At 44.9% G+C, this 17783-nt stretch overlaps 1 protein-coding gene across 2 annotated transcripts in view; it reads right to left on the reverse strand.

The window, feature by feature from the left end:
* The window catches only part of vps50 (VPS50 subunit of EARP/GARPII complex), a 174763-nt gene that overhangs the window by 35666 nt on the left and 121314 nt on the right, over positions 1-17783 (reverse strand). Inside the window, exons 22-23 of one of the 2 annotated variants that reach the window (XM_083645563.1) lie at positions 16308-16388; positions 15016-15096 (exon numbers count right to left, since the gene is read on the reverse strand). In XM_083645563.1, coding sequence (XP_083501689.1) covers positions 15016-15096; positions 16308-16388 — 162 coding nt within the window. The remainder of the gene's footprint in view (positions 1-15015; positions 15097-16307; positions 16389-17783) is intronic. The other variant, XM_083645564.1, reaches the window with a different exon arrangement.

The raw sequence follows: 17783 nt of genomic DNA on the forward strand, positions 1-17783 counted from the left end.
ACAGCCCTTGAGGGAAAACAACTGTTTAGGTGTGTGTGAGGGTGAATGAACCGGAGCAGAAGGGAAAACTGTTTAGGTGTGTGTGAGGGTGAATGAACCGGAGCAGAAGGGAAAACTGTTTAGGTGTGTGTGAGGGTGAATGAACCGGAGCAGAAGGGAAAACTGTTTAGGTGTGTGTGAGGGTGAATGAACCGGAGCAGAAGGGAAAACTGTAGCAGAGAAGTTAGCAAGATAGCAAATGAATGTATGGCGAAAGTTACGGTTAACGGTTTGCATAAGATAAATAGAACAGTGTCTGTGGTGAGCTGTGGTGCGTACATCCCCGGGTGTGGACTAGTCTACAGTATATTCTATAAAAAATGTGGTTGTGGTTTCATCCACAGTTCTAACTGCTTTTTCAAGATATCAACTTAATTAAGCTATCGAGACAGTAGCCCAAACCGACAGGAGTAGATTCAATTAAGAAAGGTTAATTAATAAATATAGAGTATTTCCATTTGATCAGTTTGGAAGTAAAGCATGCAATTATGCAAATGATCTAATCAGTGCAGTGGCAGCTGGAGCTCTTCACTGATAATATAATAATTCTGATTTCCCTCGCTCCTGCACCTTAAGCAAACATGCTCTAATTTGTGGTGTTCGTTTCAATAGCAAAGATAAAAATAATGAGGGAAATTTCACAAAGTTGACAGAGAATTAAAGGTTGAAACTGAAACTTTATCACCTGTGCTGTGAGAAACCGAGTACCACGTGAGGAAGGATGAGAAATTAAAAAGTCTGTACTATATACTTGAAATGATAATCTCAAATAATGTTGGATGGGGCATCATATGTGGCACAATGTGGAAAAAAAGGTTCATACCATATTATAAAACATTATTAACATTATTAACGTATAAATGGAACAAATCACTAACCGACAGCAGAAAAAAACAGTCAGTCAAACTGCTAAATTAATAATGTGCAGAAGTAGCTGAAGGGTTTGATGTATAATATGTACAGTATGTAGTGTTAATGTTGTGTGAACTATCAATTTTAATTTTAAGTGCAGCCTGGAGAGTCTGCTGTGAATTGTGACATCACACTCTAGGCTGGCTCCTCCATAGGCTGCTACAAGCTTGCTTAACTGTTATTGGAGCACAGAGCAAAAATGGGTGGGACTTGGGAAAGGTCAATTAGCATGCCTTGCAAGGTCAAGTGATACGACAATAAATTATGTTATATGGATTTATAGATGTAGGTTTGCATTGAACGTGTTACTGATTTTGAGATTACAGGTGAGGCAGTTATCATAGCAGTTGTCTTTTTCTGGGCTCCTCTATCCAAATCAACTGACTTTTCTCAACTAACTTTTCTGAATGTTATCAATTTCATTTCACACTGAATACATGAAAAATAATCCAAGTGCAGCGGTGAGGTTTAATAAAAAGAAAGAAAATCCTGTGTGGGTGTCTGAATGCTCACTATAAACTGAATTGAAGTAACAAAATTGGGGCAAAAAGCGGCTTGGATGGAGAGAATAATTTGTTTCATTGTGAGCGCACCATGTTTTAATTATCTGTCTAGCGCTGGTGCGCGGATAGAAGTGCCCCTGAATAATGAACCGTTTTAAGACTTTATCCTGCTCACGATGGGGTAGACACGAGAGACGGACATTTCTCTGTATAATCAGACAGACAGAAAAGTTTTCTACTTAAAATAATACAGGCTACTCTGACTTAACAAATCTAATGCCTCAACATACTTTAGGGATGAAGAGCTTTTACTTACAGGATGTTAATTTACATGTGTCACATGGCAAAGACAACTTCAATGACTTGTGTATCGAGTCGAAGAGGACTGCAATTGCAATTGCATGCAATTGGTCTTATATGCAGGCCAGGCACATGAACATACTTACAGTATACACATACACAAACCAACACACTAGCCCTGTTTGAAAATGTTACCTATTACAGAAATAGTGGCCATTTTCTTTAATAGTGTCCGAACTCTCAACTGTTACTTTGATTCACTATATAGTCCACTATAAAATACCCACAATGCACTGCAATTTCTAGCGAACAGCGAATGTACCCTACATTTTCTCGCATCTACCACAGTGCAATGTGGTTGACTTTACCAAGAGTGAGTTAGTGTCCGAAACCCGTTTGATCATTCCTCATACAGTTCACTATGATCAACACTACATGGGGAATAGTGAGTGAGTCATTCCGAACACGGCTACTGTATCACTGACAACCACTGCAGCATGCCATTTCCATGTAATGGGATGCAAGTATTGGCACTTAAATCTAACAGGCTTTTACATCTTGGCTGGAGGCATTTACTGCTACAACCATCAAGAAAGAAATGCTAAGGTTAGCATGTTTCAAAAACACAGACATGCTAATATAATGTAATTATGTAATACAGGGAGCAAAGAACTTAGCCTGGGAACCTGACGAATCCGAGAGCTCATGTTTTATTTGCTCTGGCAGATGTTTGTGAATTGGTCTGGCGATGCCCGGAGTCAGCCTACAAAGAACATTGAATAATTGGGACAAAATGAGAAACACATAAACAGGATAGATTAATATGTTTATGTTTCGGCATCGCTTTAAAACTTCACTAATATATTTGGCCTATTGTTCTTCATACACTTGACAAGACATTGGCTTAAAATGTTTCCAATACTGGCTAAAAGCCACCATTCCAACTCAAATACTTTCCTCTTAATATGTAAACTCGTTTGACACGTTTATTATTGCTGATGGTCTTCCATCTGGCCTCCGTTCCATTACTGACAAAACCCATCTTCCTCACTGTCTCTGTCTGTATTAAAAGTAGCTACAGTCAAGGTCAAGCTATTAATTAACCCACCGTCTTTGTTCCCATGCCGTGCTTTGTGCCTGTACTGCACATATAAGAGTGTCTCCATGCCGTGCTTTGTGCCTGTACTGCACATATAAGAGTGTCTCCATGCCGTGCTTTGTGCCTGTACTGCACATATAAGAGTGTCTCCATGCCGTGCTTTGTGCCTGTACTGCACATATAAGAGTGTCTCCATGCCGTGCTTTGTGCCTGTACTGCACATATAAGAGTGTCTCCATGCCGTGCTTTGTGCCTGTACTGCACATATAAGAGTGTCTCCATGCCGTGCTTTGTGCCTGTACTGCGCATATAAGAGTGTCTCTGTCCTTTACCGTCGTGCTGTCGCTGTATTTAGCGACAGCTATTCAACATGCAAGTGACCCGTGCACTTCAACAACTCCACAAATTGACTCCAATTCGAGTCGTGGCTCTTCCTCCTAGACAGAGAGCAGGGTGCTGCTGCGTGGCTCTTCCTCCTAGACAGAGAGCAGGGTGCTGCTCTTCCTCCTAGACAGAGAGCAGGGTGCTGCTCTTCCTCCTAGACAGAGAGCAGGGTGCTGCTCTTCCTCCTAGACAGAGAGCAGGGTGCTGCTGCGCTCACCGGCTATCAATGATTCATTTGGTGTCAGTCTGTCAGAGGGTGGCAGTGAATGCGACGGGCAGACTTCAACATAAAGGAGATTTCCGTTGTTTGAAGGAACTTGGCATGGTAGTGCTGCACGATTTGGGGGAAAGGTGCGATTAGCGATTATGGTGGACAATATTGCGATTTGCAATTGTGATTGCGATATAATAAAGAAATGGTATCTAGGGATGTACCGGCATGAGTTTATGAGTTTATGATAACCTTGGACAAAAATACCACGGTTTCACGTATCACAGACTAAAATACATGAAATATGTTACAATTTAAAATATATTAAAACTAAATAAATAAATACATTTGAAATAAAATTATCTTTTCAAAAAAATAAAACATTTTGAGACATTTGCCTGTCCCAAACATGTAAAAAAGAAACACCAGAAAAATAGAAACTGCACTGTGTTACAGCACATAGAAGATGGCTCAGACTGCAAAGTTAGTTACATGGCTGTCCAGTAATACACCCCGTTTATTTCTTTTGTAGCGAAGCGTAGTGGCTTTAAACGCCACACTCACGTGAGGCTTCTTGAGAGAGAGGTGAGGTAACGTGCATCTGCAGACTTTATCGAGGGACCATGAAGGCGTCATGCGACGTCAGGCTAGCTAGAAGCCTGGAGGTGCTGCTCGCAGCTGCGACAGTGAAATCTCGCTATATTCTTCATCACAGCGGGTCATTACCCACTGTGCACTTACAGTACGTGCACTAGTTCTGCATAAGCACCTGCAACTCTCTCCTTATTTTACTGACGTTCTCACTAATCACAGGGCTGTTTACATGCGTTTCTGAACGGCGAGCTAGTTAATAGCATAGCTCGCTGTTAGAGATCATGGATGTTCTCTCTCTCCCTCTCGGTAAGATGTTATGTAACCTTGCTGCGTATAACATTACTTATTTGCGGGAGTGCATGGGAGAATCATCCCGGTAGTGTTGATGCCCAGTGTGATGGCAGAGAAACGTGTGTTTGCTGCGTCACGTGTAACGTTAGTTTAGAGGAGGCTCACACACACACACTCAAAAAGACGTGAAAAAAAAAAAAAAAACGCACACTTTTGCGGTTATGTAATTGCACGTGCTGACATCGCGATTGCGATTGTGATTAGATTAATCGTGCAGCACTAAAAAAAAAGCGAGGGACATCGCCTGGTACAAATAAGCTTTCTGCACTCAAGTGCTTCAAGAAATGCTTCATGTCAAAAGCATTACAGTCGCCAACATTTATTCGAAGCCAAACCATAATTTGATTAGGAAATGTAAAAGAGTGCCGCATCACCCAAGACCTTCGAAATGAAATCTCACTTGACTTTTTGTCAGCTTTGCTGACATCCAGTAGTTGAGCAAGAACAGCTCGCCTAGCCGCACAAACAGTGACTTGAATGTTCTTGAAGACCTGGAAATTCTGTCCACAGGAGAAAAAGGGGGGGGGGGGATTCAGATTCCATCGTGCCAAAACGGCTCCCCACATGGTTGCACAGTGTTGGATAAGTATGCAGACATCAAGCATCAAATCCAGAGAGCTTATCTACCCGTGTGTAATCATTAAAAATTAAGCCCTGGAATACCCGACGAAAACAGAAGTGATAAAAACCAATGCCCAGGGAGGGAGGCAAAAACAGATAAGAGCAGCGCTTTGACTGAGGCTGGGAAACAGGGATGCTACAGTAGCCTGATGACTATCTGTCCTTACTTTGTTTTGACTACAGATCAAAAGAGGAAAGGATGGGATATTTTCTCTACCCACTTGAAAATTATTCTTAATGAGGAGCGGTTGGGGTAGAAGCGAGTGTGTGTGTGTGTGTGTGTGTGTGTATGTTATGAGTTGTTTTGTTGGGACAAACTGGAGTATAATGAGTTTCTGTCATGCTTTATGCTATTCATACGGGGATATGTAATCATCTTCTCATAAAGCCTTGGGGGAAAGAGCTACACTAAAGCTCGGTATCAATCAGCAGACTTCAAATGAGTCCAGAGCAGGATTGCAGGACGGTCCACGGGGAACGATCCCACCAGCGTCCGCCCCATGTTTGGCTGCGTGACATAACATGTACATCGCCCGCCGCCACGGGCAATTCTTCCATCTCGGTGGCAGGCAGCACACACCTGCAGTGGTACAGCAGTCAGTACTGTGCAGTGTGTTGAACACATCAAATCCCTGACAGCTTGGTTCTATAGCACTTTCCCCCCCGACCACAATGCAAGTGTGCAGCGGGGGAACGGCAGCCAGTTGCTGATGACTTTGGCTCCAGAGTTTACTGATGACTTTGGCTCCAGGGGGCTCCCCTGACATGGCTGGCTCATCTACACTATTTATATTTCCGCAGCCGCAGTCTGCAGTCCAGGCCACGGGTTAAGATTCTGCTGCCAGGGCTTCTCAGTCTTGTTTTTTTTTTAAAGTGCTGAGTCAGGCCCACCCCTGCTGAAGCATCCATTTTATTATTGAGTATGCTGTGTGCGCCCACTGGGGGATTTGCTGCGAGCGACTCGGGGTTGAGGAACAGGCTGAGGTATGGTTTGGGGGGTGGAGGGGGCATGGGAGGCTCCATCTGTCATGGGCTGGGAGGATGCTGACTGTCGCAGGCACAGCAGCAGCAGGCCACAGCTGGCAAGAGACGGGACAGGACGGGGCGGGGCGGGGCACGGCACCAACCCCCCCCCCCCCCAAGTCACCAATCTATTAGAGCCATCACTGGGCTGCAAGGAGTGAGATGCTGCTTTTTCCACATGTACTTTAAACCTGTGGCGAAGGGACAGACAGAGCAACAACCCTCAACTTAAATGGCTTCTACAGATGCAGCAATCTTCAATAGGCGCCTGGGCCTTTCAACCGCCAGCCAAGAGGCTTGGCAGATCGCACAAAGATAAAACAGAAACTTAACTTAATATACTTAAACGTAGCATAACATACTTAATTTAAACCAATTCGGCCTCTTCATAAACAGTATACAGTATATATCGGTAGTCTCTCTAAACTTTAAGCGATGTCCCTTATGGTGTAACAAAGTTTGGTTCTTTGGTAGTCGTGGAAAGGCCTTTGGCTGAGAGTAACTGAAATATTTAAAGCTACAGTAGCAGCAGCTAGCAGCAGTAGCATTAGAAATGTGCTGACTTTGGGAGCCCTCGGGTCACGCAAAAGGACTCAAGGGTCTCAATCTCTTTGCAACAGCTTACGTAAGCTTACCTAACAGTCGCACTAATAGCAGCACATAGAATAATTATACTTTGCTGTCAAAATATATTTGGGAATGATATATTGAGGTAAATATTCTACGCTTAGGGACAAAGTATTACCTGATCCTGCAATACAATGTAGCAGCAGTAGCATTTGAAACTTGCTGACTTTGGGAACCCCCGGGTCCCGCTAAAGGACTCAAGGGTCTCAATCTCTTTGCAACAGCTTAGGTAAGCTTACCTAAGTGGGACACCGTGAGTCCCACTAATAGCAGCACATTGGATAAATCACGTTTAACTGTGACGGCCTTATTTTTCTACAGCCATTATAGCTTGCTGTCAACATTTATTTGAGAATGATATAGTGAGGTAAATATTCGGCACCTACAGTAGGGGCCAAGTATTACCTGATCCTGTAATATAACACACACTCACATAAAATGTGTGGTTTCTTAAACTTGGCCATATTCAAGCATTGGTATTGAGTGGTGGTGACTGTGCTGACACCATCAGGCCCAAGTAGGTTTGGTTTGGCAAAGAGGTTTTAGGGGGGCGGAGATCTACACAACGAACTACCAAGGAGGAAAGGGTGGTACTCTGCATCATGTCTGGAGCCTAACTAAGCACATTTGACAGTTGCACCATTAAAAAATAGGAATTGTCCCTTTCAAAAACCACTTTACAGGGAGAAGTCTTAGCTTAAAAAGCAAGTTAATGTTCAATTGTTATTTCACAATACAATTACAAAACTACATCTTTCATCTCTGCAACATTCAGGTAACTCTGACAGCTTCATATGGCAGTAATCACCCTTCTCGTGAAGGAGGTTTTCAGTCAGGAGATGAAAAGTGATCTCTCAGTTGAAGTGTCTCAATCTGCTGTGATCGACTGCTTACTCCTCTCCGTTCCATCCCACAGAGATGTATAGCCCAGTGGGCTGGACTGGCTGCCAGGCAATTAGTGTAAAGTGGATCCTATTGGCTGCCAGGCAATTAGTGTCAAGTGGATCCTATTGGCTGCCAGGCAATTAGTGGCAAGTGGATCCTATCGCACCCCTTTGTCACTCTAACACTAGAAATGAGCTTCTCATTACATGAGTGTCAAATGGAATTAGGGGCCTCATTTACTTTGTGCAACACTGCCCGGCCCTGCCAAGCTGATCTCTGGCAACATCTTCTCCCATGGAGGCCAATGTGCTCACCTGCTTTGGAGATACTCCATCTTCACATTTAGTGCACAGAGGTGAGAGCTGAGAAGATTTGCCAAAAAGATGCAGGAGGAAAATTAACAACCAAAAGTATTTGGCTAAGAAAGCTGAATTGAGATGAATTTAGGATTGAAAACGGAAGTGCGAGGCAGGGCTACTGTGTGCCGGCCGGGGCAAAGACGAGACTAAATCTGAATCACCAGTGGAACCGACTGTCCTATCATTAGAGGTGAGGTACATCAACAGATCAACAGAGAGGCTGTGTGTGTGTGTGTGTGTGTGTGTGTGTGTGTGTGTGTGTGTGTGTGTGTGTGTGTGTGCGTGCGTGTGTGTGTGCGAGAGTGTGTGTGTGTGTTCTAACTACAATATAAACATCCACACCAACAAACTTAATCATAATCTACAATCCATGTCAAACTGTAGACCAGGCAAATTATTAGGGCAGCACTGACAGACAACATGAGACAATAGCCCCAAACAAGGAGACCAGTCTGGACTGTGATGTGCTCTAGTGAAATATAATAACTGTGTCTGTGTTGTGTGTGTGTGTGTGTGTGTGTGTGTGTGTGTGTGTGTGTGTGTGTGTGTGTGTGTGTGTGTGTGTGTGACCGACCGTGTGCGTGCACACGCGCGTGTGTCTGTGTGTGTGTGAGTGTGTGTGCGCTGTAGCCAGTGTGCGTTGACTGTGCCAAGCCAGTGTGGCGAACCGCAAGCCCAAACACTTGCTTCTGTTTATCACCCTGCTGCAGACAGAGTGAGAGAGAGAGGGAGAGAGACACTGTGAAAGTATGTGAGATAGACAGTGTTCAATGTAGGTATGAACAACTGTGTGTGTGTGTGTGTGTGTGTGTGTGTGTGTGTGTGTGTGTGTGTGTGTGTGTGTGTGTGTGTGTGTGTGTGTGTGTGTCCCTTTGCAGGCACTGCCAGATTGCTGGTGCCAACAGGGAAATCACCTAATTTCTGATTCGTGTTCCAGCGTCAGGTTGGAGACCGCCCCTGAGTCCCACTCTACAGTGTAGAGTATGTGTATAGGTATGTGTCTGTGTGTGCATTAGTGCATATTGATGCAGGCTGTAGTGCAGAGTCTACACCACAGCCCAATATCAATATACAACAGGCACATACCTATACACATACCATTGTGGGTTGACCTCAACACAACTGTAAGACTATAATCAAACCAAAAATATGAAATCAATCATCATTTCCAGCCCTGTGTGTGGATCATATATCCTGCTGTGTGGGTCGATGATGAGCGCTGAAATAGACACGCATGACTTGCATGATTCAGTCAAAAGCACCAATAAATGGTGTGTACAGTAACCTCACGACCCGATGCCTCTCAAATCTCAGCAGGCTGAGTGGATGGACCGAATCAGCACACAATGCTGCTCAATCACTGGCACACAGCTGTTAGAGAGAAGGGGTCGACGGGACGAAAAGGGAGGAAAGAAAAACTACCAAATAAAACTAGGTGTGAAAGGATTTTAGTTAACTGAAATAAAAAAGTGAAAAACTAGACTTTAGATTCTAAAGTCTAGTTTTTCAGTTTTTATTTCAGTAAAAAAAAAATCCTTCTAAAGTTTAGAAGGATTTTTTTTTTTATTAACTGAAACCATAGTTTCAAAATAACAAAAATAAAATAAATGTACAGAAAATGTCTTTAGTTTTACCCTGCATTCACACCAGGGCGGGGGGGGGGGGGAAGTTTCACTTGCTCGAGTTTGACCGCGCAAATTATTCACCAAAATTGAAAAATTTCAACTCGAGTGAATGAGGCATGTATCACGTCATTCGTGCCGAATACACCACTACACTTCTTTCTGTCCCGCTCAGAACGTTCTCCCACCCACCTCTAAACTTTTCGACCAGACAAGTCAAGCGCTCTACAAAGAAAAGAGTAGGGTCAACAATGACAATGGTAAAATCCTACAAACCGACTGGTGTAAAAGTAATCTAAAGAAAATGGCGGTAAAGAAATAGAACAATAAGCGGGGGATGATCTTTTATCCGCCCCCCCCCCCCCCCCAGGAGCTTCCAATTCAAGCTGAAGCTACCTCATACCTGCAACATTAAGATGGAGATAGAATGTCGTCGCCATTCATCTGGGAGCCAGACTCATTATCAGCACATTGCTTTTCAGAATCAGTGGAGACGGCAAAGCAGCGGGACAGAACCGCAAGGATTCAGGGGCCGAATTGAAACGTGGCGTGCAATTAACTTTATAATGTGTTTACAAATGAGGTGTAGCCTGCCGGAGCCTCCCGAGAGGGTGATGAGGTCTAGCCTGCCGCAGCCTCCCGAGTGCGGGGAGTATTTGTATGCAGGTGCGGGAGGCAGGTTTGTGAGCGCTCTACGTGTGTGAGAGCACATTTCCACTTTGGAGTCAACTCACCCATGTAATAAAGCAAGGATTTCTAATCCATAAGCCCCCCCCCCCACACATCTAATAACCCCATGGAAATTGGAAATGAATGGTAATAAATATATGACAATCTACATTATTACTGGAGATTCGTGATGAATGCCTAAACCAACTTTCATTGTTGTCACACAGGTACACACATTGCCAACAGTGCACCGTGTCGTCGTGTCGTCAGAGAGATCAGGCTTTCCTACTTATTGCTTGATCAAACGTCATTAGTCCAGCTGAGATGAACAAATAAACCTGACTGCTTTTATATAAGGGAGTTTCAAGGAGACAAAGTTTAAAAGGAGAAATGAATAAGATGGAAGATATAAAGTTCATGGGGATATAAAGTTGAGATGTGACGGTGGAAAAGTGTAGCGTACAGTGAGCTGTGTTTCTACAAGGACACGGACAGCAGTGACTAGATGAAGCTTCAGTAAGGGTGCTTTCACACTGGCGCCCAGGAGGTGCCGTTCCCGAGCACACACGTCCCCAAATTGTCCCCAGTCTCGGGACGTTTGATGAGTGTGAGAACGTTGCGCCCGGGCTTGCAACAGGGAACCGTGACAGGATCCACTTGAAAAGGTGGTCTGGGGAACAACACTTTGGCGTGCCCGGGCACGGAACACTTGCGAGTGTGAAAGCCAACCGTTCCGAACCACATAGACAACACACGGAGCAAGGATACACTGCAGGCATAGATGACGCAAGTGCACCCTAGTGACACCTCTGATGAAGACGGAAGTATTGCCGTCGAAACATGTCAGGTAGGAACACAAACCTGTGTCTGATATAGAAGAAAACCTAACGATCTAAGTGCACCCTGTTTTTCGTTTCCGAGCGCGGAAGAAATGCTGTAATGTGAAAGCTGACCAGCGGGGGAGAGGGGGGAATCTTTCCAGGGTGCGGAACGGAACGAAAGCAATCGTTCCCAGTGGCCTACAACCTGTTTCCATGCGGTTTGCTCCTGTAGAGCAGAGAGCTGCTGGCCGGCGAGGAGGAATAATAGGCTTGCTCTGTGGTCAAACTGTGACTCGCGCGCACCGCAAATCCTCTTAACTGGCCAGTGAACCAAGCATTGCTAGATAGCGCTGTTGAACTACAACGTGATGAGCGCACAGCTAAAGTGTGCAGTGGTGCTGCGGCAGTGCAGGAATGGTTCCGCACAGGGAGATACTGACGGTGCTTGTAAAAAAGCTAATTATGCACGGATTACAGCTGCGTGCCAATACCCTGACCCTGATTAGCACTAATTATTAATGGAGAGGCGTGTGTGTGTGTGTGTGTGTGTGTGTGTGTGTGTGTGTGTGTGTGTGTGTGTGTGTGTGTGTGTGTGTGTGTGTGGGCGTGTGCGTGTGCGTGCGTGTGTGTTTGTGTGTGTGCCGGGGGGGCACTATCTATCTGAAACAGGCAGCACTGCAACAGCTTGGTAAATAGGGCAATCCTCCAACACTGAAGATTTCTTGAGCTGAGCTAAAATAGCTTTGCATGCGGGAAAAGAGAGTAAAGCATTTGCCAATAGAGAACGAATGGAATAGTTAGAACAAGACTGTCTCTCTCTCTCTCTGCCCTCTCTCTCTTGACATCGTTTTAAATAGCTCTTAATCAGGCAGTCTGAGAAGGCCACAAAGTGATATCATTATGACCATTTGAAGTACTATGCATACCGGTATGTATGTATGTATGCATGCTAAAGCTTTAGCGTGGTCTCCTGAGAGGAACCAGCTCTCACTGATGGAAACACAGACACACTCCCAGAGCCCAAACTGGTTTCTGCACTGCTGCCTCCTCACCGCTCCTCCCTCTGTCCCCATCTTCTCTCATCTCTGTCTGTGTCCATCTGATCAAACAGTTCACAGGATATCATATTCCCCACAGGCTGCTGAGACAGACACACCATGACATTTGGAAACGGCTGACAGTTTGTTTCGCTAAAAGACGGCCGAGGTGTAAATAGCTGCTTCGCTGCCCCCTGAGGGCTGCAGACGTCTGCGTAAAATTGCTTGTTGCCTATCCCGGTTTTGATCACTCATTCATTCATTTATTATTGATTCTGCCTTTCATTTCTCTCTTTTCTTCTTTCTTTCTTTCTTCTCTTGTTTTGTCCGCCCTTCCTCCTCCGTATGCCGCACAGAAGTGCCACGCTATAAACATGACAGCAAAGTAGCCGGTACCTAGGGATGCACCGATACCACTTTTTTGCAGACAGAGTACGAGACTAGGAGTACTTACATTTGGGTACTTGCTGATACAGAGTACTGATACAAGTACTTAATTAAGGGTCGATGACGGATTTGTTTTTGTATGCTTTTAAGCTGCAGTATACCCTGTTTGTTCTGCTCTCTTTCATCTCCCCGTCTCTACCTTCTCCCCCCCATTCTCTCCCTCTACCCCTGTAGTGAAGCTTGTGGGCTTGCTGGGGGCGAAGCTTTTGGGCTTGCCTCGTGAAGTGTGCTGGATCGTGGATGAGGGCTCACGGGCTGTGATCGGTCAGAATCACAGGGATGGAGATAGGGACCGAGATGTCGGTCCTCGGACGCGGTTGAAATACCACTCGTGACCTGGCTGGGTGTAAGGCAGTCGGTCACCAGGGCCTGGCTGGTTGTAAGATAGCCAGGATTCAGCTCGGGTTCGGATTTGGTTGTGCTAATGGTTGACATTATGAAGGTAGAGTAGGAAGGGAGTAAGAGTACCGGAAGTATATGGAATACCGGATGTATAAGGAAGTAGAAGGAATCTATATAGCGTCACAGAACACCTTGTTTATATCCCCGTGTTTTGGTGTATGACATCACGTCATTGGTGATGTCACAACGTTCGAGGAGGTATGACATCATCGGTTGCCCCGTAAAGTCCCGTCCGCCATCACAGTCAGCCTAGATCGCCTGACATCGCCGATGACCTCACAGGTGAACTCCATGCTATGACATCGTCATTGTCATCGTTGATGATGTCATCATCATTACGTCGTTGGTGCGCCGGCTCGTGGGCGTCGACTGCCCCAAGAACAGGCCTGACGGTGGGCCATTATGGACCCTTTTCTACAACCCCCCTCCCCTCTCTAATATAAGATGTTCAATCCTGTTTATTGATAGTGTTTAGCTAGATATAGCTAGACATATTCTCTGTAAAGCCCTCTGAGGCATGCTTGTGTTTGTGAATTAGCGCTATACAAATAAACTTGACTTAAGGTCCTTACACACAAGGGGGCGTTTTCTCTCTCTCGTGCAATTAATTCACACGTCAATAATATATTTCGAACCTATATCAGCCAATGCAACCGTGCATACCAAGGCGAGTTTCGCTGAGCATTATTGCGGTGTTTCTTTTTTCGGACCAAGGTAAATTTTTCCGAAATTCGCTTCTGACGTGTACACATCTGTTGCTGTGATTGAAAGGTGTGTCAAAATCCGCATCGCAATTTCGTGCTGTATATGGCATCCAGTATTGGACCCGAGTGGGTACCCTACCGGTTCCACTATCACAGCGAAATGCCACCCTGCTCTGTTTAAACCAATGCTTTGTTTTAAACAGGTTGATTTAGATGCTGTGTTTTCCCTGCTGTGGAAAATTGCTAATTGCATACAGTACCTACAGTATGCAAAGGCGATCAATATACAATGTCCATATACGTTCACCTTGCATCACCTTCTGCTGTGACATTACAGTGACACACTCCACCAATCACGTGTGTGCTTACATGCACACAGCATCCTAGTTACTAACGCACATCCCTTTTAAGCTCTTATTTGGGATAATGTGGTTTACATGCACATTTAGTAGGAGTGAGCAAAAAAAAAAAAAAGCTGCTTCTGATTCTGATCTGATGATGTTTATATGCGCCATCAGAAGAGTTATTGCCACCTTTCTGTGGCAGGAAAGATGCGGTAGTAAAGAGAAAAACACCCAATTATGAAAAACTGGGAGCGCAGATTAGCTGGATTAAATTGGAAGCATCACACATCTGAACAGAGGCCAAGACGGCTGTGAGATACAGAGATACACGGACGAATAAGAGCCTGAAGAGAAAAATAAAGATGAGATTGTGCATCATACACACACGTACCAGACAGAAGGAGCCGTTATTAGAGGAATGAGTGGAGAGAATGGACTGCACCACACTAATTGACACTATGCAGTATCGGTGAAGGGAGCAGTGATTGAGGGCCCTAATGGGCTCACACAGGTGCACACAGACACCCCTCTCTTTAAGTAGCTCCATACACGTGTTGCGTGTGCGTGCCTGTGATGTGTGTGTGTGTGTGTGCCTGTGATGTGTGTGTGTGTGTGTGTGCCTGTGATGTGTGTGTGTGTGCGTGTGCCTGTGATGTGTGTGTGTGTGCGTGTGCCTGTGATGTGTGTGTGTGTGCGTGTGCCTGTGATGTGTGTTTGTGCCATCGTGAGAAAGCGAGACAGACCAGTGGCCAGATAATGATGACCCTATAATGCATTTTGTGGCCATGCAGGCTGTGGGCACTCTCGACAATAAGGCCAGACACATGGACCGAATGGATAGAGTGAATGGGAAAAAGGAGAGAGAGGGATAAAGAGGGGGGGGGGGGGGGGTAGAGAAGAGGGGAAGGGAAATGAGTGTGTCAGAGAGATAGTGCAGAGGAGAGAGGAAGCGAGGCATTGAGAGATGGGCAAAGAGAAATAAAGAGACAGAGCGAGCAGAAGAGAGAGTGAGAGAGAGAGAGAGAGAGAGAGCGAGCAGAGGAAGAGTCTTACAGTCTTACCATCTCAATGAGGTTCTCCTGGATGCGGTTCAGTGTGGTTCTCAGTCGGCTGCTGATAAGGCCCAGACCAGATGACTCGTACTGTAGAATACACACGCACGCACAGACACACACAGACACACACGCACAGACACACACGCACAGACACACACACACACACACGCACAGACACACACACACACACGCACAGACACACACACACACACACACACACACACACACACGCACAGACACACACACGCACAGACACACACACACGCACAGACACACACACACGCACACACACACAAACACACACAGACACACACAGACACACACGCAAAGACACACACGCACAGACACACACACACACACACACACACACACACACACACACACACACACACACACAGTTAGTATCTATAGCATGCACAAAGACTACCCAATTTACCCAAGAGATAGGGCCATGTGATTTGCACAATGCAGAAAAGACAGACGGAACCATGGAATTTGATAATACAAATGGAATAAATGGAAAAACATGGAATATTGCAGAATTTTCCATAACTTGTCTGAAATTTGTAGACCTAATGAACAAAATCAAAAGGAGACCTATTGTAGCTGTATTGTATTTGAAAACAAGCCTAGAGAAATAATTCTGTTTTCGATTGGGGCGTTTTGAGAGGGGGGTCAGTCTTGCGTGGGACCCTTACGTCACCTCACAATTTGGTTTTCGCTTTGAGAAACATGTTGAAGAGGCTGTCTGAGAGAGCCAAGTCATCAAAAATAAATAAATACATAAATATCGATCCTAACCCCTAGATTAGAATTAAAAATGGAAAAAAACAATTTGGGAAAAAATTTATGGATTTCATATCACCCTAGGACACACGCACACACACAGCAACATCAGCTCTCATCTTATGTACTGCTAGACAAGAGCATCTTTACTCCACCCCTTCCTGTCTGCTCTTAACCCAAACTAATCAAAAAGGAGGGAGGAGTAACTGGGAGGAACACACACACCCACATTAAACTAACCAATTAAACTACGGGACATGACAGAAGGGAGGAGGAGGAGGAGGAGGGTGGGTGAAGGCACGGCAAACTCACTGTCCAAATGCCTCTGAAATCACTTCCACATGTGCTTGATGCCACTGGGCTGGCAGCTCCGTTTGTGGGCGAGCACTTGAGAACGTAAATCATTCACACCCTCAAGCGCTTCAGATCAAGCACACCGCAAGTGTTACACGCAGCATTTGGACTCACAAGGTGGGATGATAGCTACAACGCCTCTGGAGCTCCACTCTTACCAAGCGAGCAGGGCCCACCACCACCCTGGCAGTGCCCACCTCTCTGCCACCCTGTTTGGGCAAAGACGGGCTTGGGACAGGCTATGGATGACAAATGGAAAGCAGAAAGGAAAAAACAAACAAGAACCAACAGCTCAAATTAAATAAATAACTAAATAAAGAGTAAGAAATAAATATTGAAGTATACAGAATTCAGCACTTTTAGTGCCTGCGTGTCAGCTTCCATTATGTGTCCACAGATGAAAAGCCATTCATTTTGAAGCTGTGAAAAAGACTCATTGAATCGTGGCTGTTATGAAGAAGACTGAACTGGAACTGAATTGATTTTGGAAACGTCTCTCAAGGATGACAGTGAAAGGGCACCGTGAGTGAGGAGGAGGCAACATGTAAAACCAGGATCAATGCCAAACTAAGTGATGGAAATTAGGTGTCGCCCGTGTGTTTGTCTTTCAAAGAGTTTCAAAGGTTTGACTTTGGTTTTATAGAACTTTAAAGAGCATCAAGTTCATACAGCTTCAACTTAAAACGCTGTTCAAATGTTTGAAAAGCTTTTTTTTTTTTTTTTTTTAGCAACTTCCAAATGACCTTTTGATGCATTCCATATTAAATGTACTGATGGATTTAAACATCACTGGCTTCCTCAGTTCGTCCAAGGTCACTCCTGCAGTGTGGCCCATAGAGCTGAACAGTCACGTGACATTTCTTGCCCCGGAAGAGAGTTCCCCATTCATTTCTCCATAGAGCTCAACAGGCATGACTTTTCGTCACGTAATTTGCCTTTTCTCCATAGACATTTCGATAAATCCAAATATAATGAGTTTTAAGGCTCGAACCAAGCCAACATGTCATCCAGAGAATCTTGAGTGACCATAAAACATTCGGTTTAAGCGAGAACAAAAAATAACAACTGGGGAGAAAAAAAAACGATTATTTTTTGGGGCATTTTTGCCTTTATTGGATAGAAACAGTGTGATGACAGGAAGGCAGGGAGAGACATGCAGCAAAGGGCCACGGGTCGGATTCGAACCCGGGTCAGCTGCGTGATGGACTAATGGTAGACGCTACCATTGCCATTACACTAATGGTACACGCTCTACCAGGGGAGCCACCAGAGGAAATGTACTTTAGGTGCACTGTGGATTACAATTTGAATGCCTCAGTCATACAGCAGCGTGACCCCATTGACCTTGCATTCGTTTTTGCCCAACGTTCCAGAGCTACTACGAGGAACAGCATGGATTGTGCTGAGAAAGAACTCTACCCATCAACATCATCCTTGCAAACAGGGCTAGACTTTAAAAAAAAGAGTGAACGATCCCTTTAAGACACTTTTTAATGCAAGCGCTTCCCCAAACTTGAAAATCCCCCGATCCAAATCCAGTCGATCAATTCAAAAAGCAAAAGGCAAAAGAAATACCCATAGCAACCATGTGTGCGTTTGTATAATATATTGTAGTATGTATGAGTGTTTAAGCT

The sequence above is a fragment of the Poromitra crassiceps genome (genome assembly GCF_964638095.1).
Source record: "Poromitra crassiceps genome assembly, chromosome: 11".
NCBI lineage: Eukaryota > Metazoa > Chordata > Actinopteri > Beryciformes > Melamphaidae > Poromitra > Poromitra crassiceps.